This window comes from Lupinus angustifolius, chromosome LG01 (assembly GCF_001865875.1).
Source record: "Lupinus angustifolius cultivar Tanjil chromosome LG01, LupAngTanjil_v1.0, whole genome shotgun sequence".
NCBI classification, from domain to species: Eukaryota; Viridiplantae; Streptophyta; class Magnoliopsida; order Fabales; family Fabaceae; genus Lupinus; species Lupinus angustifolius.
In genome coordinates, this window is record NC_032009.1 from 3,025,874 (window position 1) to 3,052,978 (window position 27,105).

Genomic DNA, 27,105 nt, shown 5'->3' on the forward strand with positions numbered 1-27,105 from the left:
AGCATTGTTAACGTGGTATATAGTTAGGCATTGGGGAACAACGACCGCTAATTGCGGCCTGCCTTCGCCTCACCCATCAATGTTCTACCCCACTGTGTCAACCAAACTACTCAGTATGGGATTAGTTTGTAAATTGAGTTCAATAAAAGCATTTTTTAGAATATATTATGATATTTATACAATCTCAATATATTATACATAATTAGTATAAAAAATTCTTACAGGTTGTGTACAAATTGAGTCTTTTTGTTGCTTCTATTATCAAAATCTTTGATCAGGATGACCAAGTTCAACTCAACTCACTCCAAAGCCCAAACAAGAGTTGATTCTGTTGGCCACACACTGATAAATTTAAGTACCACATAATCCCATTAGAGGTTGGAGCTTGAGCAGGTATTAGTTTCACCTCTCTTTTTAGCCTCAACTTCATCATATGAGCATTCCATAATTAATTTCACTTTGCTAAATCCTCTTACAATTGCTGCTTAAAAAGTCTTTTCTACTAAATAACGAAGTTATGGAATGAAGAAGTGATAGTTAAGTTTTCAAAATATAAAAAAACATTTAACTTGTAGAGAAAGTTAAAGAAGAATTAAGAATTGCTCTTAATAACAGCTACCTTATGTCAGAAAGTTAGTTTGACTACACTTTCCCACGTTTGGTATATGTTTTCAATTAATTACGGGGATGAAGTAGTTTTTATTGATCTCGTGGATAGGGTCCACGATTTCACCAAAGTCGTGGACCTGAGCCACGACTTTCTTATACCGTGTCAGCCTTTCTATATGTCGTGCACCAGGGACATGACTTTCATGACATTGGACCTGGTACACTAGTTTCATGCAATTCTTGTGGACCAAGGACACGAGATCCAAGTCGTGTCTTGGATCCACGATATCCAAACAACTTATATACACCCCCCACCCCAGCTCAAACCACACCGAAGGAAGAAAACACATGAGAAAAATTTAGGGTAATTTGTAATTGAAGAAATGTAATTATTCAAGGTAACTAAAAAATACTTTATATTTTTTCAGTTCATTTACTTGTATAATTTTATTTAATGTTAATGTATGTTTATATGTAGATGACAATTATTAAAGATATTGTTAGTGATTTTAGTGATGAGGAGGACATTGAGCTATGTGTTGATGCTGATGATGATGTGGATAATGATCTCTTTGTTGGTATGCAATTTGAATTAAAGGAAACAACAATAAATGTTGTAAAACAATTTCATATTAGGAATTCTGTTGATTGCCACGTGAATGAGTCTATGCCAGATAGATATGTTGCAAAATGTAAATATTATGGTGTTGGGTGTGAATGAAGAATTTGGGCATCGAAAAGTGTGAAACATGATATTTGGGAGATTAGAAAAATGAGTGGAAGACACTTGTGTATCTACTAATATTTCTCAAGATCACACGAAATTGAACTCATCTTTCATCGCAAACTGTATTGTTCAACTAGTATCTGAAGATCCTGGTATATCAATTAAAGCATTAGTTAAAGAGTTAGTCACTCGTTTTGGTTATACAATGACATATAGGAAGGCTTGGACTGCTAAACAAATAACAATGTCCCAAATTTATGGTGATTGGGAGGGATCGTACAAGGAGTTACCTCGTTGGTTGAATGTTGTCCAATATTATGCACCACATACAATTGTAAGATGTTCAACATCTAACCATGAAGAACATAATACTTACATTCTTTAAGAGTATTTTGGGCTTTCAAGTTATGCATTGAAGGATTTGCTTTTTGCAAACCAATCCTTCAAGTGGATGACACAATTTTGACTGAAAAATATACTGAAACATTGCTAATAATTAGTTCACAAGATGGTAATAGACGTATATGTCCAGTAGCATTTGTCATTGTGGAAGGAGAGACCAAAGAAACATGAGAATGATTTTTCTACAATCTTCGGATATATGTTATCCTACAACCGAATATTTGTATAATATCAGATAGAGGTACATGTTTATTGGGTGCACTTCGTACTGAGCTCCCACAATAGTGTAATGTACAATCTGTATATTACATCCGTCATGTTGCTAACAATTTCAACAAGGAGTTCCAAGATAATGATATGAAAGAAAAAATCATCGAAATAAGTATGTAATAAAATTTATGTAAAATTTCTTGTTTATGTGATTTATGTTAATATTAATAAACTTGTTGTAGTGTATGAATTGATACGGTCTCGACATGAGCGAATGCTTTCTATTGCGTCAAAAGAATTCGAGGGCAGCATCTTGGTTAGACACGATCCCAAAAGAAAAATGGACGCAATCATATGATGATTGGAGACGGTACGGCTATATGACGACGAACTTGACAGAATGTGTTAATGTTTTTCTGAAAGGAGCAAGAGCCTTGTCAATTACTGCACTTGTTATAGCAACATATCATAGACTAAACTCATGGTTTGTACACCATAAAAATGAAGCAACTAACATGATAAGGACAGGTCATGTATATTTCGAAGAATTGACTAAGGTGATCAATGAAAATAACCGAAAAGCTACATGTCAAGTAGTACGAAGTTTTTCATGAGAATTAGGAGTCTCAGATGTTGAAGTTGATGGTACCGGTGAGAGTCGACACTCAAGGGTATACACAGTGAGACTGATCGAAAATTAGTATGATTGTGAGGAATTTCAATCACTTAGATTGTCATGCTCCCATGTTGTTGCTTCATGTGCATAATTGAACTTAGATTATGGGCAGTTTATCTCACCAATTCATCGGTTAGAGAACTTGCATAAGGTTTATGGACATGAGTTTCAACCCATTGGAAATGAAGAATATTGGTTTCCTTATTCAGGTCCAACCTTCATTCCTAATCTCCTTATGCGTGAGAACCATACCGGAAGACCAAAAACTACACGCATACACAATGAAATGGATGGTTCTCATTCCCAACAAATTAAAAAATGTGGGTGGTGTATGAGTGAAGGACACAATAAGAGGAAATGTTCATTTAGAAGTACCGAAGTCGGTCAAAGTTCAAAGCAAAACTAAGTTATGTAATGTTAGAATTTATGTAATATCAACTTGTGTAATATATTGAAATTTATGTAATATCAACTTGTGTAATATATTCTAATTTGTGTAACATTAACTTGTGTTATATATTGAAATTTTAATTAAGTACCCCTAAATAAATACACTAAACTTAAATAATTACAATAATTAAAACCTAAATAAATACAGTAATTAAAACCTAAATAATTACACTAATTAAAACCTAAATAATTACAATAATTAAAACCTAAATAATTACTCACGTCAATTAGTTTTTCAAATTTTACGTGTACTGAAACAAAACTTCAATTAATATCGTGGACTCAACCCACGACATTGGTGAAAATTCAATGAAACTTGTGGACGCCACTCACGAGATTGACCAAAATTCAATGAATCTCGTGGATGGCACCTATAAGATTGTGCAGGCTAGGGTTTTAATCAATCTCGTGGACCTAAACCACGAGAATTGTATCGAGATTTAAATGCAAATCGTGAACTGTTGCCACGACTTTAATGAAAGTCGTACATGACAGCCACAAGATTGGTACAGGCTATGTTTAGGGCTAGAAAACCATGCAGGGCTAGGGCACAACTACCACGACCAAGTCGGAAGTCGTGGGCCATATCCACAAGTTCCCTGAAGTTGTGGCTCCTATCCACGACTTCCAAACTCTATAAATAGGGAACATCTCCCCTTCATTCTCACACCAAATCAACATCATTTGTCACAACTTGTTGGGTGCTATCCCAACGGATAAGCAGATTATGGGTCAAAGGATCCAAATGAGTTAGTTAGACTCAACCTTTGTCGTGCTCCTAGAAGGTGTTGATGATGTTGTTATTGAACAACATGCAAGAGTCTTTATATTATGCAAGATTGGAGGTTTCCTCATGCTAGATACATCAGGGTCACGAGTCCACCTGATGTATCTCTCATTGCTGGAGGACTTATCATAGACATACCAATATAGTTGGGGTTCAACTATATTGTCATCTCTATATCGCGGATTATGTCGTGCGGTGCTGATTAGTCGCCAGATTGAAATTGGAGAATGATTGTTGCTTCTATAGTCATGGGCATATGACCGCATCCCAATGCTAGCTCCAAGACTACACGATCATGATTTACAAATATTTCCTTTAGTCCAAAGGTAAGTATTATTTTCAATTTCTTTCAAATTGTAATAGTTTATATTTCAAACTATTTGTATCATACTAACTTCATATAACATTACATTTTAGGTGGTCGCAACATCTAATCATCCCCAACATTCCTGATCATGCAACCAACATAATACAGTCAACGTTGGATCGCTTGCACATTGATCAGGTAATTTCTGTAATAATATTATTAATTTATTTATTATTATTTCTATTTTTTTTATTAATTCCTTACTAATTTATTTTATATATCAGTTTGTATGGACCACATATAGGAACATTACTTATATGGGCTCATACCTGATATAGCCCGAACACGTGTGCCCCTCATCTGTTTTGCACTTGTTGAGTGGCATCCTGCTGATCGAGTTATGAGGCAGTTTGGTCTATAACAACTCATCCCAGAAGATCCAATTAATTTGGAGAAACAACACAAGATGGATCTACGTGGAGAAAATGACTACAATTGACCACAAAAGCATAACCAGTGGATTCAAATTTGGAATAATCGGGAAAGTTATATGGTAAATGGTTTTCCCAATGACCACCCTTTGTATCAGTACTCGCAGTATATGTAGTGATACTTGCAAGGGACAAGGAAATACATCTCTCCAGACAGAGCATATTCAGCCGGATTGGTAAGAATAATAATATTTCCATTTCTAATTTATTTTAAATTGTATTGACATATTCTAACATTCTAACTTTTTCCCACTTTTTTCAGTACAATTTTATTAAAATGATTCGGGATCGGTGTGCTCCAACAAATGTGTTTCCAAATCCATTGCAGTCACTCAATGACGTCTACCAAAACTGCAATGAGATGATGGAAGCTTTTCTCAACTACTTCCAACCGCATTCTCCTAAAGTACTTCTCAAGCTCCTCCTACGCAACAGTTTCAAATGTCTCTTGCACCTGAGATACAACAACATTAGGAGAGTCAAACTCAGATGGATACTTATCCGCAGGCATACACTCAAACTCCTACTCCTCAACAACAACAACAACCCTTTGGGTTTGAAGGTTTCAGAGCAATGAGTGAATACTCTTTCTCTCACTTAGCATCTTCATCGCAATTTCAAGGAATGTCATTAATGTTTGACACTACTTCAGATACTCCATTGTCGGCATTCAACTCTCAACAATATTATCAACCGACAATGCATTCACAACTTGACGAAGACGATGAAGATGATGATGACGACGAAGATGAGCATCCACAACCAGTTAGAGGTGGAAGACAATATCCATCACAACAACAACTAAGAGTCCAACCACCTTGAAAGAGGAAAACCCATGGATGTGGAACATCATCTCATATGCGCCATTAGGAATTTCTATTATCTTTCTGTTTTTTTAATGTAATCATTTTTGAATTCCTAATACAATTATCAATGTCATTTCTATGAAATTGTCTTATTATTTTAATTTATGCATTTTATTTTTAAATAACTACTACAATAAATGTTAAAAAAATATAAAAAACTATAACTAAATTCCATAAAACTAACACTTTAGTAAAATTATTATATTCAATTTAATTTTACAATTTTAATTTAAACATATTATTTTTATACACTAAAAATCATAAATCTTAATTTTTTTAAACACTCACACTATAATCAATAAAACTAACCCCTAAAACAAAAAATAAACCTACCATTTCCATGTAAAAGGTAAATTCAAAACTCACCATATCCCATCAAATCTCGTGCATAGTGTACACGACTTATGGAAGTCGTGCATGCCATCCACGACTTTGCTTGAGGAGAGAGAATGTGTAAGAAAGTCATGGCTCTGTCTACGATATTTGTTGGGAATCGTATTTCTCATACACGACTTTGCTAAACTCGTGGACCTTATTCACGAGATCCATAAAAACTACACAATTCTCGTAATTAATTTAAAACCTATACCAAACGTGGGATATTATAGTCAAACTACACTACCCACGTAAATTTTTCACCTTATGCCACAAATGGTTTAGATGCTATGGAAATAGAAATAGAAATACCTTATGCCACAAATGGTTTAGATGCTATGGAAATAGAAATAGAAATTTCAAGTTGGTGTGACAAGCTGGCCTCACATTTTAGGCTTTTATTCTTGGTCATTAAAGTTAACCAAAAAATGGAGTCACTTTACAATGTTTTCATCTGCCAAACTGAGCCATTTGGGCTGTAATTAAAGATATCATAGTCACATAATAATTACAATAATGATTATCAAGCTATGATAGGTGCAGCAGGGACCCATTTATGAATGGGTGAGCAGTCCCAACCACCTTCTTTAGTGTAGGACACTGCAAAATGCTTAGGAACCCAAGCCTTTCCATTTGTCTCTCTTTCTGTCATGATCTTCCTCTGTCTTTCCTCAACAAGTTGCTTTACTTCTCTTGCTTTCTCCCAATCATTGTTCAGAATGGCTTGACTCAACTGACTCCAAACAAGGGCTGATTCAGTTGGCCACACACTCTGATTAACAAGAGAATCTCAAGTCACATTCAGGAAGTCATTCCACTTTTTTTAAGAGAAGGAAAATCATGTACTTAATTGGAAGAAAAAACTTGATGTTCCTATAGGTACCTAAATACATTATGTCAACAACACATCTAAATTCTAATGTAAGATCTTCAAATTAGGTCCAAACCAATGATTTAAATTGTGGATTGTATCAAGTGATGCAGTTGCAATGTTACGGTTGTAGTGACCGCCACAACCGCATCACACCGCAATTGTGGTGTGACACCGAATCATAATGATTGGCCACATCCGACCACAGCGCAACCACATCGGACCATATTTGGATCGCATCAGGCTGCATCGAATTCAAAAATATTTTTTTAATCACAAAATAATTCACACCGCAATGGCCACAATCCGTATCGCAATGACCACAATCGTTACCACAATCACGACCACAACCACAATTTAAAACATTGGTACAAACTAAAATACTATTTGTATAGTACAGGAAACAAACTGAAGCTGAATGAGTTTGAAATTTTCCAAAGGAAAAAAATCACATTATTTTCTCCACTTGTATATGGGACAAAATTTCTATGCCAATCATCTTTCCTACCAGAAAGTATATTTATAAATAAATATCACAAGCAAGATGAGTAGAAACAGAAAACAGAAGTTGATTACCTGTGCAGCCTTGACAATAGGAGCTTGGAGTCCTGAAATGACTTCTTTTGCATCATATAGCACTCTGGTCTCCCCATTATTTGTATCCTTCAGTGTTACAGTGCTGCTTAGTAATAAAATTTGGTAAGAAATGTGAGACTATAACTTAGCATAGCTCTTGAAGAATCAAGCCAAACAAGCATAACTTATAACTGGTTGAGGTGTCCAATTAAGTTTTGTTGTTGAGGTGTCTAATTTATAACCAGACGAAAAACAAGTGAAACCTGGTACATACCTATCCCAATAACCCTCAACTTCATATAGAACTTTTGATGATGATGAGTCAAGGATCTTCCCTTTGACCAATCTATGATTACCTCCAATTCCTAGAAAAGAATGACTTGATGTGTAGAGTAAATCAGCTGTTAGGCCTGTCTCTAGGCACCGTATATTAACATTGCCAACCCAATTAACCCTGGGAACTGGAAGGATTCTAATTAAAAGATGAGGGCAATTCATTTCATATGTTTCTCCGTGATTTAGGAGCTTCAGCTGCCTTTTACCATGCACAATAGCTTCAATTGATGTGCCTGCATATTTAGTTGGTGATGCACACATGAATCTATAAAACAGTGTTGAGTAAGGGGCTAGCATTTAGAACTTGAAATTTGTCTTGAAAATAGGATTTAAGTACTTATTTTAGATCATTTGGGAATAATAACAATTCAAGACAATCATGTGGTAATGTGATGAAAGATGGTCCTTATAAGCATGGTTTAGTGTAAAGTTCCCACGCCTACTTTAATCAAATTCAGAAAAATTCTAAACGGGGTAGTTTGTTAATTTGTACTTTTGTAGTAATTCTAACAAATGCAGCGCTAATACATTATGTCTGGATGAACTACTTTTGGCTATGTCACAACTAAAAGCGACCAGGTTTAATATTTTAATTTATATTTGAAGGTTATACCTCTGAAATGATGATTTCTGCCCAAAAGTTAACATGGGTCATGATTTTCCATTAAAATGCACAAATCTGAAAATTGCATGACCATGATGATGCACATTTTGATAGTTACAGAACAAAAGTGCTCATCAAGCAAAGAAAGTGGAACTTTTAGACCATTTTTTAAAGTTAGGGGAGTATGAACTTTAGCTGTTTATGATGCTAGAGAAATGTGAAGATACCCCAGAACTTTGGAGCAGGTTGCTGGCACCATGTCATCTCAATGTTCTCCTTCTCATCGGTTGCATGGAGGGCAGATACTGGAGGATTGTGAGAAACCTGCAGACATGAAAAGGCAGGAATATTAATAATTATTTAAGCTGATCTATAAGCTCACAATTCAGAAAAAGGGCCAAATTTTAGCATAATGAATGTCACTGTCACTAACTCACTATGTGGCCAAATTGATCATTGACTAAAAAAGCTGCATAGAAAAAAAGAAAGGCAGAATTCGGATTCGGAATTGAGAAAAAAGTTGAAGTACCTGCTCTAGTAGCACATTGAGATTGCCCCTGGAAACATGGTGGGTCTCTCCAAGAATGGGATTATAGGGAGCAACCGCAAAAGATGTAGGGCGTGTGGTAGATATGCTCCATGCTACCACAGATTTAAACCTCTCTACTGGACTCTGCTCATTGTTACACTTGCTCAGCAAATCCGAACCGGTACAGTACACTGACTCACCATAACACTGAAGTTGAGACTTCGGGAAATTAAACAGAGGTGGTAGCTGCACACAAGCCAAAAGATTTTAGTCTTGTATCTCTCTGTAATCTATGCTAAGCAAATTATACTACAATTAGTATTGATAACAGGCCATAGTTCTCCCATGCCTATTACACATATTATATTTGCAATAATAAATCTGTATACCTATGTGGATGGTTATATGATACATAGTTATCTCGTTTACTGCACATATCATGTACTTAATTTACATTACGGCGTGTATGTCGTATGTCATAAAAAGGTCTATAAAAAGTAATGTAAAATGTGATGAATGCGTGTATTTACTAATTATAGACAACATGTATATAAACAGCACCATGAGATTGAGTTAGGCGATATGAGACTTAAATCATAAGTAACTTTATTGTGTTCGGCAAAAGATTAAAAGTGAAAAGGAGAAATTGCCTTGCCTGAAAGTGAGTGAGATCTGTTCCTGGCCGCACATTCTTGAGTAGACTTAAAATTCGACTCACGATATTCGGGGCTCTATAGCTAGGATCTGAATTATCTGATTCACTTTCTAATGAAAATGGTTTCGTAAGAACAATATTTGTGTCCTTTCCTCCGGTTTCCTGCATTACAATGTTTAACACATTGCCTTATGGAGAATGATCATTGATGCAAAATAATAAAGAAATTACAGCTTTGAGTGGTTAGTTTTGTATCCCACTCATTCCCTTTGAAATCGGATGTAACTATTTCCTCATTGATTGGAATAGAATTCGTCCAATTCAGATTTATAAAATCTAGTTTTATATAATCTTTTTTTGTGATCACTTCATTTGTCAAATTATGCCAAACATACATATTGGATATCAAGTTTCCAGCACTTAAAGAAGAGGTATGCACTTACTTAAAAGGGTTTTCTGGGAAATTCAAACGCATACTTAGCCTTCAAATTAAGGAAACAACAACAACAACAAAAAAATACATTTTTTTTACCAAAGAAAAAAAGGGTGTCTTCTAATAAAATAATGAGTAGAAGTAAACCCAGGTTGGCATTGACAAGATTGTAAGGGAAAGTGTGATAAGATAATGAATATAAAGTATTAGTTTCGCTTTCACAGGCCTGGAAGAAAGAATCATTATAGTAAAGTATTACTAACACAGAACTAAAACATAGTATTATATTGTGTGATTAGGTAGCATGTACATAACCAAATAATATGTTATATGCAGGTATGTATTGGTTGCAATATACGATGATTTGAAGAAAGAAGAAAAGAAAAAGATGTTATATGAAGTATGATATATAGGAAGTAGGAGGAGGAAATACCATGTGAAAGTTGAGCAGTAATAAGAAGAAGCAGAGGAAATAGAGAGAGAAGAAGAAGAATAAGTGAAGTAGTGTGAGGATTGAGAAAATGGTTTTGAGAATATTAAGGAAATGAGAGGAGTCTGAGGTTGGACCACAGTGAGATGCACGATTAGGTATCGATCGCCTACCCTCTATATGTGAGTTAGACAGCCAACTTGGACCACAACTGCCACACATTTTTTTAAGTGTATGTAGGAAATGTGGTATTAAGATTAGACGTGATAAAATTATCCAGTTCACAATAATTTATTTCTTCTGAATTAGTAATTGATGAATTTGAATGAATATTTAATCTTTGTTTAAATGAATTGGATGAATATATTTATTTAAATGAATATTTAATCTTTGTAATAGATAAATATTCAATAAATTTTGTTCTTTTTTATCCTATCTCTAATTTTATTGTAGTGTTTTCTCATTCATACTTTGATTTTTTTTAATTAATTTAAGATCAATTATAGAATATATGGAGGTAGTTAATACGACAATTTTATTCTTAAATACATAATATATATCAAAAATTTGAAATTTGAAATTTTAATGTTGAACATCTTTAGAATATTGAAATAAATAATTTTTGAAAAGTTCAAAAATCATTTTTAGAAAAAAATGTTTCTTTAAAAAATAAAATAAAAATGATGTTTAAAATTATAATTGTTTTTATTTTAGTGAAATAGTAGTTGTTAAAAGAATGATTTTTTCAGAAGTGTTTTTTGTTTCAATTAAAAAATCAAATGCATTGAATATTCATCCATCTAAATTAATTAACATGGATTCATGAATGAATTGAAATTCATCTATTAAATACAAATATTGATAAATTGAATAATTTAAAATATATTTATATAGATTGTTGGAAAATTTTACATTCATCCATTAGAATTCAAACTCATTGATTTGTCACTCATAATTAAGATATTAATTAATTGTACTCCAAATTTTATTTATTTAATATAGCTTAATATTTAACATACATTTATTATTCATGAGTTAATCATTATTCACTATTACATGATGCATAAATATTAAACTCTATTTATTAATCATATTTAATATGATATTATTAAAAAATTAATATTTATATCTATACTTCTATACTATATATAAAGCCAAAACTTGAAATAACTTCCCTCATGGTGTAATTTTCATTTCTTATATTGCCCTTAACATTATTTAATTTTACAAAAAAACTATGTAATCCTAAGCAACTACCACCAATACATTAATTAACCACACATCTCACATTAAATCAAACAAAAATATATAATATATAAAATTGAATATGTAGTATCACACAATATTCGCCGATAGGCACGAAGTGTCTGTACACACTAGTTATATATAAAGCTAAAATATCTTATAACTATATATATATATATAATAAATTTTTTGCCTATTTTAGCGTTCTAATTAACTATTGCTATAATGTTTTCTCACATAATAAAATAAATTTTAATGGAAGTTAGAGTAAGTTACCTTCACAAAAATATCAAATCACCAGTGCAATTTTTAATGTAAGTTTTAGTAATATCACAATTCATTATCATATTTTTCTATTACATAAATTATAATATTATCTATACTCACAAAAAGTAATATAATTCTCTAAAATGAAATATATAAAAATTAAATATTTAATACTAGAAAATAAGAATGCGGGTCAACAAAGATGAAATAACTATCGACACGCTAGTATATATAATGTCAATTTAAATTTTTGTATACATTTGATATTGGTATGCATTAATTTTCATTTAGGAGTTATTGATATGAACTATATAAAGAGTATAATTACAAAAATCTTATATTAATAAAGTTTAATCTATTCATTAAATTTCTATTACTACATTACTATTATTGTTTTTTGGATTAAAAAAATGTATATGAATATTTTTTGTTACTACAAGAGTATTTTATAATCTTTTTAGTATGTAACTAATTCATTTTAGGGTTTATGACTATTTCTTTCAACAAGTATCATTATCAGGAATCGAACCCTTAACTTTTTAGTCATTTGAAGGGTCTAACATGACTTATAGTAGTGTAATAAACTTTAAAGCTTTTAAAATTAAAGAAATGTAATTTAAATACTAATTAAAAGTCAATTTAAAAAGTCAAGTGGAAGTAGGTTTAGACGGTGTCCGGCCAACTTCCCAGGCAAAAAATATATATTTTGAACGAAAGTTGACTCCTATTTAAGAAAGAATACAACTTTTAATTACGAATATTTTTTTTTTATTATAATGAAATCACACTTTTGCTATTAAAAATAAGTGAAAAATATGTATTTGTCTCTCCATTAATAAAGAGGATTCTTACTCGAGAATTATGTATTGCAAGTTAGATTTTGTAAGAGAATAAATGAAAATAGAATACTTAGAAATCATAAAATATATTTATGAGATAACTTCTAGTCATTCTTCTCTAAAATTTAAGGTTGAGAATATGAAGTCATATGATCCCACATGCGGAACCAAGGTACCAACGGGTATTACCTGGTGTGGTGGCTAGAATGGTAGGAGCGTTACCATAAAATTAGAGCACTAAGTTGAGAATGGAATGAAGATCAGTGACAAATACGTGTGATTGATAAGTAGGAGAGGACCCTCCAATGATGAAGGCAGCGACGAGAACATGCCTACAAGTACATGAAGTTGTTGGAAAACATTGGTATATAATGTGGTACAATTTTCTAGAAAATTGTAAAAACACATGAAAAGAAAAATAATAATTATCTTGTATTTAGAAAGTTCTTCCCAAATTGTATAATGATAGATATTAATTATATTGTGTAAAAGTTTTATGAAATTAGTTTAGGTGGTGATAATCATATTAGGTATTCTTGAAAAAGTCTCACATTGAGTAAGAATGAATGAGTTAAATAGCATTTATAATTGGATGAACTCATAGACATAATGCTTTAAAGTTTTGGGTCAAAATGTAGTATCAAACTCCACTTATATGCTTATTTCACTTAGTCCATGAAGGAATATTATAACTCATGGATGAGGATCTATATATATATATATAAATAGGACTTATGATATGAAATGTAATTGTGTGGTATAATGAATAGCGTTTGAGTAAAATCGGGTGTTAAACATTTCAATCCATCATAATATTTTTCCAACTATTATGTCATCTAATATGTTATTTTGTTTATGACTGATCTTTTCTAATATTTAACTATTATTTCTATCTTCCGATAAACCCAACAACTAATATCAAAACTATGTTTGGTCATAATCCTGACATAATCATCAAAATTCAAATAATTTTGTGGATCGTATGCTTTTTCACAAATGCTTTTCCCGAAGTATTTATAGCATTTTTTCTATAAACTTGTTCATTCACTTTTACAAAGTTTGAACTTAATTTAATTGATATGATTTCGTGGATGTGGTTTAATAACAACACTTCATAACTCCAAATAAATTTCTATCAGCATTAACCACCTTCTAAACTTTTCGAGAGGTACGATAGACTTGATCTAACTATCATCTATGTTTGTCTATCTTCTTATGATATGTGGCTTGAGACTCAAACTTAGATATATGGAGTACAAGCCCACGCAATAACTAAAAATGGAAGGTGTGTGACTATTGAGACTCTTCTTTAGTACAAGCTTATAAAAAAGATTGAAGGTATAATATGGAGTTCATGTTAGAAGTCTATAACAAGTGTGACAAGGATACTAGCACATAATTAAAGAGCTTGCAAGAGTCCATGCCAAAAGTAATCTGAAAAAGAAGTTAAGGATGGAAACAAGTCAGACTTGTCAATCAGAAGCCTATTATCTGATCTATAACAGGTTAGGTCATGTCAGATTTTTTTCATGAACAAGTCAGACTCAAACTTTTTAAAAAGTCTATTTAGCTTAACAAACTAGACTTTTAGGCCACCTAAAAGGCCTATTAAGCCTAACAGACCGGACTATTTAGTTATATTATATAAGAATGTTAAAATTATATTATTTTAATATAAACAAATTATTATATATGTAATATTAATATAAAAATGTATAAAAATATAGTTTAATTATTAGAATTAGATGAAGAGTAACTAAAAATAAGTCTATAAGTTCATTAAAATGTAGACATGGTAGCCTATTTCATGAGCATATAGTATAATATGCCTTTAAACAGGCTAACAGGTCAGACATAGATTTTGAATTTTTTTTTAAACAGACTAACAGGCTAGGTCCAGACTCCTATATGCTAAATATGTTGGGCCTGTTTTAGGCAAAGTCTGGTCTGGCTTGACCTGTTTCCACCTTTACTCACATGTATCCCGCACTAGAGGCAATCATGTCCGAGCCGGAAACATCCACATGTATGTGAGCTAACTCTCCTATTGGATATTTTTTCATCCACAAGACTCGAACTCAAGACATTACTTAAGGAAAATCAAACATATACAACTTGATCCAACACTCGTTGGTGTAGTATCTATAATTTGAAGTTCAACTATATCATTTTGGCGTTTATGTACTAGGAGGAGAGGACAAGACCTTAATGCAAAGAATTCCAAGAGATTTAAAAAACCGTGTCAATGATAGGGATGGCAACGGGCACGGGCGGGCACGGGTAGTAGCTACCCGCTACCCGTTTTAAAATAGAAAAGTAATACCCATACCCGCCCGTACCCGTACGGGTACCCGTGAGCGGGTATTTGCGGGTAGTTCTGGGTACCCGCGGGTTTCCTCTATTATAAATAATTTTTAAATTTTTTACTTCTATTGTGTTTCAAATAACATGAAACTTAATTATTTTTGTACCTTTTGATTAAATATTTTGCTAAAATGCTAAATTTATTGGTGGTTTCCATTTGTGTGATTTTTTGTTCTCATTTTTTAACAAAAAATATATATTTTCTTTGTAAAACATGTGTGTTTCTATACTTTCTATACATGTAATAATATTTGTAGGGTGTTTCATCACCAAACTCATTAAAATATGTAAACAAAGTAAAAGAAAAAAATATACATAGTGTAATAAATGTTAGAATAATATATTTTTTATTTTAATTAAATATAATATATTAATTATCTAAATAACGGGTACCCGCGGGTACGGGTACCATAATACCCGTACCCGACCGTATGTACTACGAGTATTTTTAAAAACCCGTTTATAATACCCGCGGGTACCCGTTTGTGACCCGTACCCGTGCCCGTACGGGTTTTACCCGCGGGTACCCACGGGTACGGGTTTTTTTGCCATCCCTAGTCAATGAGAAGGTGAAATGTACAACAATTTTATAGAAAAATCTAAAAGCATGTGAAAAGAAAAATATTAATTATCTTGTATTTAGAGATTCTAGCCAAATTACATTATGATATATTAATTATATTGTGTAGAAACTTCATCAAACTTATTTAGGTGATAATAATCCTACAAATAAGACTTATGATAAAAAATGTAATTGTGTGGGAGTGAAAGATATTCTGCAATGTATGAAAATCTAAACTCTTCCTCTGTTCTACCCTTCCAAGTTATTCCTACAAATAGTGTCCTATAAAAAACATCCTATCTTCATCTCATCAACATTCTTCTATCATGTCTATTTTTTCTAAAATTGACAATTACTATACATAAAGGAAAGCATTAAAAAGACCCTAATAAAAACCTATCATAAAAATAAGTATAATTTGCATCAAACAAATGTTATGGGATAAGTTGCATATAGTAAATTGAATTTTCTTTTCAATGTACCCCAAAATTTCCTCCTATATTTCACGCTTTATTATAGTTTATAGAGTAGACGATACAAAGCATCATTACAGCATTTTTGTTGTTGCTATTTTCTCGTAACTATGATTTGATGGGCACTCGATTATTTTAGAAATGGAGAATAAGCCGAATGATAGCCAATAATAATAAAACCAATTTGTTACTTTCACCGTGAATCTTTCCATTAGAATAATAATGAAATTCAGAGTCCACCTCACATGTTGTATGAATTGTTTATTTATCACAACTCTGCATGGATCACTAAAAATGTTACTGTATTGAAATAGGGACTTAGGGACTAATCTAGAGATTGAATTAACTATTATTTGGTGAATTACACAGTAAAAAAAAACAGAGGAAAATGATGTATGGTATTAATAATGTAATAATTTTATATATTGTTAGTTCATCATTTATCATTCATTTTCAATAACCATTAATTTTTCAAAAATAATAATAATAATATACCAACTATATATAAATTTTTATACTGATATGACATAAATATTATACTAAATAATTCAACAAATTTAAATATGGCCCATCTATCAGTGATCAAAACCATGATTATGGAAAATCCTCAAAAGGGGTAAACAGATACAAAAGGTGAGATTAATTAGGGTGATTTTGTGTCCTTAACATGGCACCAAAAAGTGTAGTGCATTTTTGTCACATGGGCAACTACTTTTGTCCCCACTTATAAATCACGACAAATTAATGGGTGCATGTGATTTTCTACAAAATCCATCAAATCAGCGAACATATTATAAATAACAGTAACACCCTATTATAGTTTCCAATATTGCACTTATGTTTGTTCATCATAGTACTTTGAATTCTAGTAACTAATAGTACTTTTCTTCTTACCATACAGCTATCAGCAACTAGCAGGTAGAAAGGAAACTTTTTTCTTTACAAATCTTTTTGTCCCTTTCTTCCTTTTTTGGTCATTAAAATTTAAAGGCATGATTCTCAACAACACCATTATGAAGTTCTTAAAATCATCCTATAAATTTGTTTACACACAAAAAGTATGCAATAGTGACACATACATTGGTTTACTGTTTCTTTTTATTTTTAGAATAAATTTTGTATAGGTATGTGGTTATGTAGTTACATTCAATTAGAACTTCAATATTGTTGTATTCAAGTTTAGTTTTTTTTTCAATTAATATTTTAATGATTGGTAACATTGTGATCTGTCATAACTCATAAATACATAAATATGTATGTGGTTATACAAGTTTTACTTATTGAAGATTATGTGGCAGTGGAAAGCACAACAGTTCATAAATCTGTGAGTGTGATTGATGAAATTGTAACTGGACCTTGATCAATTTGCAGCATTGTAGAGTCATTCAAATTTCATCACATGGAGAAAGATAACTTTATTCCTAGCTGCAACAAAAACTTGCCAACATTATTTTGAGTCAGCCTTCTCTCCAATATTGAAGAGGATACTGCATAAATAAGATTATAATAACATGTGACAAAAACAAATTTTTAATGTTATAGATTCTTTTTTTAAAATTAATTAATCTCTCTCACATTCAGAGTGCTTCAGTATCGACATTTAATCTCAGATCACATGGTGTGAGTAAGCATAAAGACAAGCCTTATGGGTCTCTCAACATGTGCAGTGCATAAAGCAGCCATCCAACAACGACATTTATTTTCATATTCCAAAATAATAGAGGAAGCAATATGGGTCAGTATACGGCTCCTACTTAGAGTGGTCTGTAGAGAATAATTGTACACAGTCTTATCATCGTCAATGAAATGAATGTAGGTAAAATTTATATTATAAGATAAACAATTTTATTGTTGTGGAAACTGAAGTTTTTTTTTTGTTGCATCTACATCTTAGTTCTTCCCTACCTATACAGGTTCCAAGTTCCACTATAATTATATATAATCCATAAAGCCCATGGGGGAGGTGGTATGAATGTATGTTTGTATATAATATGGGACCATATATGATTAGAAAGATGTGTTTGATAGTGATTTGCGGAAAATGACTTTCGCTTAATTCTTCACCTTATCATAGTGTGATGGGCATTGTATAGTAAATATTTTGTATCTCATTATATCTTAGTCCAATGAAAAGTTAACATATATTTGAAAATAAAAATAAAAAACATAAAGTAATATTTTTATGTTATTATTTTTATTTTTATAGCATAGTGTTGGAGCAAAACAAGGGGCACTGCTACAATTTAACAATCACTTCATTTTAATTTTTCTTAGTTTGATAACTTCATTCTGTTTATTTCCTAGAAGTATACAGAAATAAATATAAATATAAAAAGAACAAAAATTATTGTTTTTAAACATGATGTGCTCTTGATTTGGGATCATCCTATAATACTCTAAAATTCACTACTAGAGTGTGAGACCCAAATTAATTTAATGATGTAAAAAATATTTAAAAATAATTTAAAATCTGAATTGTTAATTTTTTTCAATATCATATATCACTATCTCCTCTAATGTTGGAGATGATTAATTAAGGATGTGCTCTTGTTTGATGCTTGATTAATTATTGCACTATTTTTCAATTTTCAAAATGTTTTCTTAACATCAAAGCGAGGATAAAGAACTATAAAACAGCATTGTATTAACAAAACTAAACTAATTATACATTGAAAATTAGTATTATTTAATTTGTCATTAAATTTTATTATGTCTAGCTTCTTATCCTTTACTCTCCTTTTTGGTATTAAGAACATAAGAAAATCCACAATACTTTTTGTAACTTTTGTCTAATAAATGTAGACATAACAACACCAAGTAAAGATTTAACCATTTGATAGATGAAACTATTCTGACACTGATCTACCTTTATGGACTATTATTAAAGTACTATGAAAGCCACTAGCAAGTAGTTAGGAGTTTTAGATGAATGGACCTCACATTTAGTATTGTAAAGCCTTACTATTATGATTAATTATAAAAAAATTATCATAGTATGGTCACACTGCTTTTAACTAATTAATAGTAGACTTATATATACATCCCTAAAAAGAAATATTAAACCTATTTTTAAAAAGTTCCAAACACGCAATCATTAACTAAAATATATTATTAACTAAATATATATCTCAATAGATGAAGTTGACTATATGAACCAAATAACATTATAATATTATGTCATAAATCATGTTTATCAATACAATATTAGTCTTTTAGTCTTTAGCTTTCATAATTAGTTTGATATGATTTTTTATTCTCTCCACAATATTAAACTAAAATAATAAAAAATTAAATTGCATATGGCCTCATGTTTCAGGTAATTCACTTATATTTTAAATATTAAAATAAGTTTTATATCAACACCACCATCAAATGAAAAAAACTAAAAATTTAATATCTATATGCTAACAATGTAACTGTTTTTTACATTATCGATACATCATCCACAATTTATATATGTTAATTATTATCTCTCAAATATAAGTAATACAAATTAATAATGGATAATATGTTGTGAATGTAAAAAATTTTATAGTAACAATATATGAATTTAAAACTAAAGAATTAAATAGAAAGCATATATGTTAGATGTCTGAAAAATAAGTTTTAGTGAGAAATATTGAGAAGAATTTAATGAGTGGTATTGTCTTGATTTTGGTCTGGTTTGATTTGGTACACGCGTAAACGCCACCAAACCTCAAGGATAGTCCTGTCCTTTCATCTCAACTGTCTCCGACAGCTTGCGCGCGAATGTCCCCTTCCCCACCTTTTTATTTTAACCTACAACTTACTACTCCTTTTTTGTGAAATGGTTGAAAACCAAAAACCTCGGCAAATTCCTATAACCAACAAATATAAAACTAAAACCTCTGAAATCAACCATCACAATTTTATCATTAAAAGAGTAAAAGACTATTACATTATTGTTACACATTTGATGCATGACTATTTTAGAGTTCTCATTATGTTTTTAGTTTTTACGGACAAAAATATATATTTATTTAATTTAATGCTGATGATCTCTTTTAATTTATAAGTAATAATTTTATTTTGTCACTACTAAGACTATCTCATATCCTAAAGCCAATAAACTAATTATTTTTTAATGTATGACTATCCCTCAATAAATATTGTTCCAAAGAATCAAACCTTGATTTTTTTATCTTTATGAGAATCTAATAAAACCTTATACAAATGCTTTAATGTGCAAGTAATAATAAGTTAGTAGGGTATCTGAATATTTACACTATGATAGTACATACTAATACAATCTTATTAAAATATGAACCAAATGATTTGAATAATATATATGTTAATTATGAACATTATTTATGTTGTTGGCAGAATTAATAATAATTGTTTATGAGCATCAAGATCAAGTAGCATCATGTTGGGGTTGTTGTCTACCCTTATCTTTTAGCTTCACTCCATTGACATTGAAACTGAAACAAACAAAACTCTCACTCTCTTACTCTCTTACTCTCTTCACTCTTTACTCTCTACTTACTCACACACTTACCATCTTCAATGTCACTCTCCTTCAACTGTCACCGTTAGATTTCTCATCAAACCTATGTGAGTGAATGAAGTAGCGTGTATCCCAATCTACCATTCCAACTTCATTTTTCTCTTTTATACCATCCATTCATTCTTTCATAGTTTCTTTCCTCTTCTTCTTATTACTATTGGGTTGTGTTTCTTTGCAGCTTCACGTGCTCTTTATTATTTTTAGCCCAGAGAGTAGATGTGAGCAACACCTTCCTACTTGGATCCAACTTGAATTGGTAAAGTTAATAACTTTAGTTAATAATTGCAAATGGGGTGTTGTTTAAACTTTGATATGTATATTGAAAATTTTCACCTTGTGCTTTCTATTTTAGACTTTTAATACTAGTAAAGTTACAATTTTTCTCTAACTTGCTTTCATTGATTGTACCACAAAAAACAGATCTAGTGAACTTCTGGGTTGGCACTGGAGTAGAGAATGAGGATGTTTGATTTTGAATGCGTATTGATGATTATTACTATTATTGTATTTACTCTTGTGGTAGCTGGGAAGTGTGAGGTTTACATTGTAACTGTTGAAGGTGAGCCTATCATAAGTTATGCAGGAGGTATCGATGGCTTTCACGCTACTGCTGTCGAATCCGATGAAAGTATTGATACCACAAGGTAGCTGCAAATATTACCTTTCAATTTTTAATACTTCTTAATCTTAGAGGAGAGATGTTGCATAATTGCTTTCATAGTTTATATCCTTATGAGGCTAGGATTGTGCTTATTTGTTAGCCAGGGTGAATATTTCAAATGAATTTTTAAGATTAATTTGAACTCTGGTTGAAGGAATTTAGACTCCATAGGAACAATGATGAAGGCAATGGTTTAACTTATTATCACAATGAATTTATGTCAACTATTGCTCACATTGAGTAAAATTATTCTTCTAAGTTCTAAGCATAAGTTACATAAAGAAGTAGAGATATGCATATTTTTTAGGGAAAATAATGCAATAATCACCACCGAACTCTGTTTGGAACAGTTCTTTTCACTTGCCTAAAATTAATGGTATTTTCACTTATCTATTGATGCTATTGTCTCCTATATTATGTGATGAACCAAATATGGAAGATGGCAAGTGTGGTTGCTCATCTTTTACACTATTTTAAATTTCTTCCAGTGAATTGGTGACTTCTTACGGTCGTCATCTTGAAAAGAAACATGATATGCTTCTGGATATGGTGTTTGAGCAAGGGACATACAGAAAACTTTATAGCTATCGGCATCTTATAAATGGTTTTGCTGTTCATATTTCTCCTGAACAGGTGAAGTCTTCAATTATCTTTTCACTATTTTATAATTAACAACAATGTTTTGATTCATTTCTCCATTCTAATTTTCTTTTGCTATCCCCATATATTAGTAGGCAGAAACTCTAAGACACACTCCAGGAGTGAAAGCTGTTGAGAGGGACTGGAAAGTGAGGAGACTTACAACACATACCCCACAGTTTTTGGGGCTTCCGACTGGGGTATGGCCAACTGGAGGTGGCTTTGATCGAGCTGGGGAAGATATCGTGATAGGATTGATAGACTCGGGGATCTATCCTCATCACCCAAGCTTTGCAACTCATAACACTGAACCGTATGGGCCAGCTCCAAAGTACAGAGGAAAATGTGAACTTGATCCAGATACTAAAAGAAGTTACTGTAATGGGAAAATCGTTGGAGCACAACACTTTGCCCATGCTGCAATAGCTGCGGGAGCATTTAACCCTTCAATTGATTTTGCGTCTCCTCTAGATGGGGATGGGCATGGAAGGTTAGACCCTGCTACCTTATTTGTTTATTAACTTCTTCCCTTGGAATCCTTATGATGCCCCTTTGTCTAGAATATTGAAATAGATTTTAAATTGTCATTTCCGGCTTCTGACAAGTCATGAGAACATTTTAGAGTAACAGTTGTTCTTCATTCTATGTTGTCTTTTAAACATTTGAAGTTCATATCATTATCACTCATGGAATTATGCTTAAATGTTAAATCCATTTCTTCTAATTTAATAACTTTTTTCTAATAATTCCTCTGTTTTCCTTCCATCTTTATCTGGCAGTCATACAGCCTCTATTGCAGCTGGAAATAATGGAATTCCTGTGAGGATGCATGGCCATGAGTTTGGGAAAGCGAGTGGAATGGCTCCCCGTGCCAGGTAAGAAATTTTACCCCAAATTGATTAAAACCTTGTGACTACAGTCCTTTCTGTTTCACTAGACATTTGGTTTTTGTGTGTTTAGGATTGCTGTGTACAAGGCACTCTATAGACTGTTCGGAGGGTTCGTTGCTGATGTAGTTGCAGCAATTGATCAGGTAGACTAGTAACTGACTTAAGAAAGACATGAACCACGGCTCCCGATGTACACACACACACAAAAATTACTTGCCTTCATACCCAAGCAATATATTCACACTGGATTACTTACATTATTTGAGAGTTAACAGGCTGTATATGATGGAGTGGATATACTCAGCCTCTCAATTGGACCCAATGGTCCTCCTGCCGCAACAAAAAGCACATTTTTGAACCCTTTTGATGCTACACTTCTTGGAGCAGTAAAAGCTGGTGTGTTCGTTGCACAGGCTGCTGGAAATGGTGGTCCTTTTCCTAAGACATTGCTTTCATATAGTCCATGGATAGCATCTGTAGCTGCTGCAATAGATGATCGTAGATACAAAAACCATTTGATCCTAGGAAATGGAAAAATCTTAGCTGGAATTGGCTTATCATGTGAGTTTTCCAACTTCTTACTATATTAATTTAGATATATTATTCTTTTTGGTAGACTGGCACTGGGAGATATGATCTAGAAGATTTTAGCCGAAATTTGCTTTGTAATTGACGAGAACGTAAAACTAACTTCCAACTCCGAAAAAAGTGAAGAGACAATGTAGGGAAAAAACACACAATTTGGGTAGAATATGTCTCTATTGGGTACTGGTAAAAAGAATAATTATGAAAACAAAGCGGTTCCTGTTGAGCTAAACCAATTAAGTTAGTTTTGTTAAATTGCGTTCAGCTATGAATTCTATGTTTTTTCAAGGCAAATTCATGAGTTACTCCCTAAGCATTAAGGCTAGTTCAGTGTTCTGTGAATTGACTTACATGGCAAAGCATATTTATGGTTGTCCACTATTTATTTGGTGTTTGTGAGTTTCCTTACGTATTCGAGACAATACTCAGTCTATGTTGCTAATAATGCCTAATGGCTCGAACAGCTTCTACACATTTAAACGAAACATACACATTGGTTGCTTCGAATGATGTGCTGCTAGATTCTTCAGTTACAAGGTACAACCCCACAGATTGTCAAAGACCAGAACTTTTAAACAAGAACTTGATAAAGGGCAATATTCTTCTATGTGGATATTCTTTTAACTTTGTTGCCCATACTGCATCAATAAAGAAAGTCTCAGAAACAGCAAAGGCCCTTGGTGCTGTTGGATTTGTTATTTGTGTCGAAAATGTTTCCTCGGGAAAAATATTTGATCCTGTCCCTGTTGGCCTTCCTGGGATTCTTATCACAGATGTCAGAAATTCAAAGGTACACATACTAATCCTTACTGTTATATTATGCAGAGGTGAAATGAATATTGTAACTGCTAAATATGTTTTCTCTTATGTCGGCTACTTATCCCAACTACCATTGTTTTTATGTCTCCTTTTTCTAATTTTGCATCAATAGCTTTTGCTTTTGTTTATGATCACAAACTATGTACTGTTGGTTGTGATATGGAATTTTCAAACCACTATTGTTTTAGGAACTGGTAGATTATTATAATATTACTACAACAAGAGACTGGACCGGACGGGTGAAGAGTTTCAAAGGTACAGGTAAAATTGGCGATGGGTTGATGCCTATTCTCCATAAATCTGCACCACAGGTGGCATTATTCTCTGCTCGCGGACCAAATACAAAGGACTACAGTTTCCAAGAGGCAGATCTTCTCAAACCGGATATATTGGCTCCTGGTTCATTAATCTGGGCTGCTTGGTCTCCAAATGGAACTGATGAACCGAATTATGTTGGTAAGTAATGGATTGAGTAACTCGTGTCTTCTTTGTTGTTGTATTTGAAAAAATTGAACCTAATATTTCGCATTTCAGTACAACCTCATCACCCGGGCTTATATCAGATGGGTTGTTGGGTTGTGGTGTTTTAGATATGGTAGATCTTGGGTTCTTCTACAGATATTCTCAAAAAAGAAAAATCTTTGAACCTTCAAAATTGTTCATAAGATGAAGTGTTTAGTTGGATGATACAATGTTCTAGACCCGTTATTTTTCTTTTGTTTATTTTGATAATATAAGAAATTCGTTGATAATAGATCAGAGACAAGATAACCAACCAAACATGGAACATTCTCCTCGGAGAGAAAAGAGAAATATGCACATTTTTAAGACAGCTGTCAAACTAAAATGCTCTAACTAGGAACATTAGATGTTGACTTTAAGGTTTTCTCTTTGGTCTGAGCTCCTATGTAGATGAATTATTGGAGGAATTAATGTGTTAGGATTACAGCATATTATTGGAGGAATTATTGCATGATTAAGGAGGAGAATGGTGGCAAGTAGAAGAAAAACATGAGGAAACATTGATACTACGAATCGATTTATATTATGAACTTGTTGCTTGTGCAGGTGAGGGATTTGCCATGATATCTGGAACTAGCATGGCTGCACCTCATATAGCCGGAATTGCTGCTCTAATAAAGCAGAAGCATCCACATTGGAGCCCTGCTGCCATTAAATCAGCCTTGATGACAACAGCAACAACTCTAGACCGAGCAGGGAATCCTCTTTTAGCGCAACAAACATCTGAAACAGAAGCTATGAAGTTTGTCAAAGCTACTCCTTTTGATTATGGTAGTGGACATGTTGATCCAACAGCTGCCTTGAACCCTGGGCTCATCTTTGATGCAGGTTTGACTTCTTCCCGTCTATAGCTATTTTCTGTCATAAGAACGTTTAGTTAACTTGGAAACATGAATTTGCTTCTAGTATAGAATCCTGGTAAAACATGAACTTCTTTTAACACACTTTTGGTGGGTTGGTAACATGAAAAGTTTAGTAGGAAAAATCATGATTTCGGAATGTGGCTGAAAACCTATATAACCAATGAACCTTGATCAAACGGAAAAAAATGACGTGTATAGAAGTGTAATTGAAGGCAGTTGTTAAATATATCTAAAAAATGGCACTTTCTCTCTTCCATATTTTGCATTTGTTTGCTATTTACTCAAAAATAATGGGGGCCTGAAACAAATTTTAGTATGGAATGTGTGATAGGATTAGCTTATTTTGTGTTCAAAATAATAATCACAGATTCAGAAGTTCCATGAAAAATCTTTTGAACAAAAGTGACAATTTCTCTTAATTTTTTTTAAAAACAAGCATGCTATAAATCAAAGGGGAAAATAAAAAATGATGATTCATCAAGTCTTCTATTCATTTTGCAGGATATGAGGATTACTTAGGCTTCTTGTGCACAACACCCGGCATTGATGTTCATGAGATAAGGAGGTACACTCACAGACCATGCAACAATACCATGGGCAAACCATCAAATTTAAACACTCCATCTATCACAATTTCCCATCTTGTTCGAACTCAAACTGTCACCCGCACTGTCACTAACGTTGCCGAAGAAGAAGAAACTTACGCAATCACAGCCAGAATGGATCCAACTATTGCCATTGAAGTCAACCCTCCTGCCATGACTATCAAAGCAGGCGTGTCACGTAAGTTTACTGTGACACTTACTGTTCGGTCCGTCACAGGAACATATAGTTTCGGACAGGTTTTGATGAAAGGTAGCAGAGGACACAAGGTGAGAATCCCTGTTGTAGTCAATGGATACCCGAGATAGCCTCAACTAGTTTGGTCAGCAAAGGAAGGCAATGCTTGTAATATTCTTTGTAACTTGTGAGGAATAAGCTATGATGCTAGATTTATATATAATATTGAATAGGTGTAAAGGTAATTAACCAAGTATAAGGGGGTGACTCCTACTTTCTTCCACATATGAAGTTTTGTTTTGCTAATATCCTCTAGTGTTTGTTGAAATGATGCTTCATGATAAGCTTTTATTTGTATTTGCACCATTCCTTCACAGTTGTTTGGTTACTGCATGCCCAAAAATCCTACATGAAAATGATTAGCATGACACAAGGTATTAATGGCACAGCTTCAATTTTGTAAATGTTATTGGCTAGCTAATTTGACACACTTTTGATTCAAGGCTTTCTTATCATAATTTGAAAAAAAGTAGCCTTGTATATGAATTTCTCTAATAACAAATCCCATATGAAGTTGGATCTCTTATTTAACGTTAAAAGTATTCATTTAGTTTCTAATACTATACCTGCTTACTTTTATTCAAGAATTAATAATAATTAACAAACAAATGATGCTCTAATATTGTAAAAATGATTTTTTTATGTTATCAGTTGCAATATATTGGTCTAATGGT

The 27,105-nt window shown here is 32.5% G+C and overlaps 2 protein-coding genes across 4 annotated transcripts; one reads left to right on the forward strand and one right to left on the reverse strand.

The window, feature by feature from the left end:
* LOC109347222 (oxysterol-binding protein-related protein 4C-like) lies at positions 6,265 to 10,462 on the reverse strand. 2 transcript variants are annotated; one of them, XM_019586938.1, is made up of 7 exons: positions 10,338 to 10,462; positions 9,472 to 9,633; positions 8,817 to 9,062; positions 8,515 to 8,611; positions 7,622 to 7,916; positions 7,348 to 7,450; positions 6,265 to 6,672 (listed from the first exon to the last, which is right to left on the reverse strand). In XM_019586938.1, exons 1-7 carry the CDS (start codon positions 10,338 to 10,340, stop codon positions 6,424 to 6,426), a joined length of 1,155 nt encoding a protein of 384 aa, XP_019442483.1. In that variant the 5' UTR covers positions 10,341 to 10,462; the 3' UTR covers positions 6,265 to 6,423. The 2 variants fall into 2 exon arrangements, with proteins under 2 accessions (XP_019442483.1, XP_019442475.1); XM_019586930.1 differs by lacking the exon at positions 10,338 to 10,462 and having other exon boundaries at positions 9,472 to 9,639.
* LOC109347238 (subtilisin-like protease SBT2.6) lies at positions 20,461 to 26,735 on the forward strand. 2 transcript variants are annotated; one of them, XM_019586955.1, is made up of 12 exons: positions 20,461 to 20,663; positions 20,791 to 20,868; positions 21,033 to 21,256; positions 21,762 to 21,906; positions 22,008 to 22,402; positions 22,692 to 22,787; positions 22,873 to 22,945; positions 23,078 to 23,363; positions 23,852 to 24,177; positions 24,395 to 24,662; positions 25,275 to 25,556; positions 26,093 to 26,735. In XM_019586955.1, exons 3-12 carry the CDS (start codon positions 21,069 to 21,071, stop codon positions 26,500 to 26,502), a joined length of 2,469 nt encoding a protein of 822 aa, XP_019442500.1. In that variant the 5' UTR covers positions 20,461 to 20,663; positions 20,791 to 20,868; positions 21,033 to 21,068; the 3' UTR covers positions 26,503 to 26,735. The 2 variants fall into 2 exon arrangements, with proteins under 2 accessions (XP_019442500.1, XP_019442493.1); XM_019586948.1 differs by having other exon boundaries at positions 20,461 to 20,659.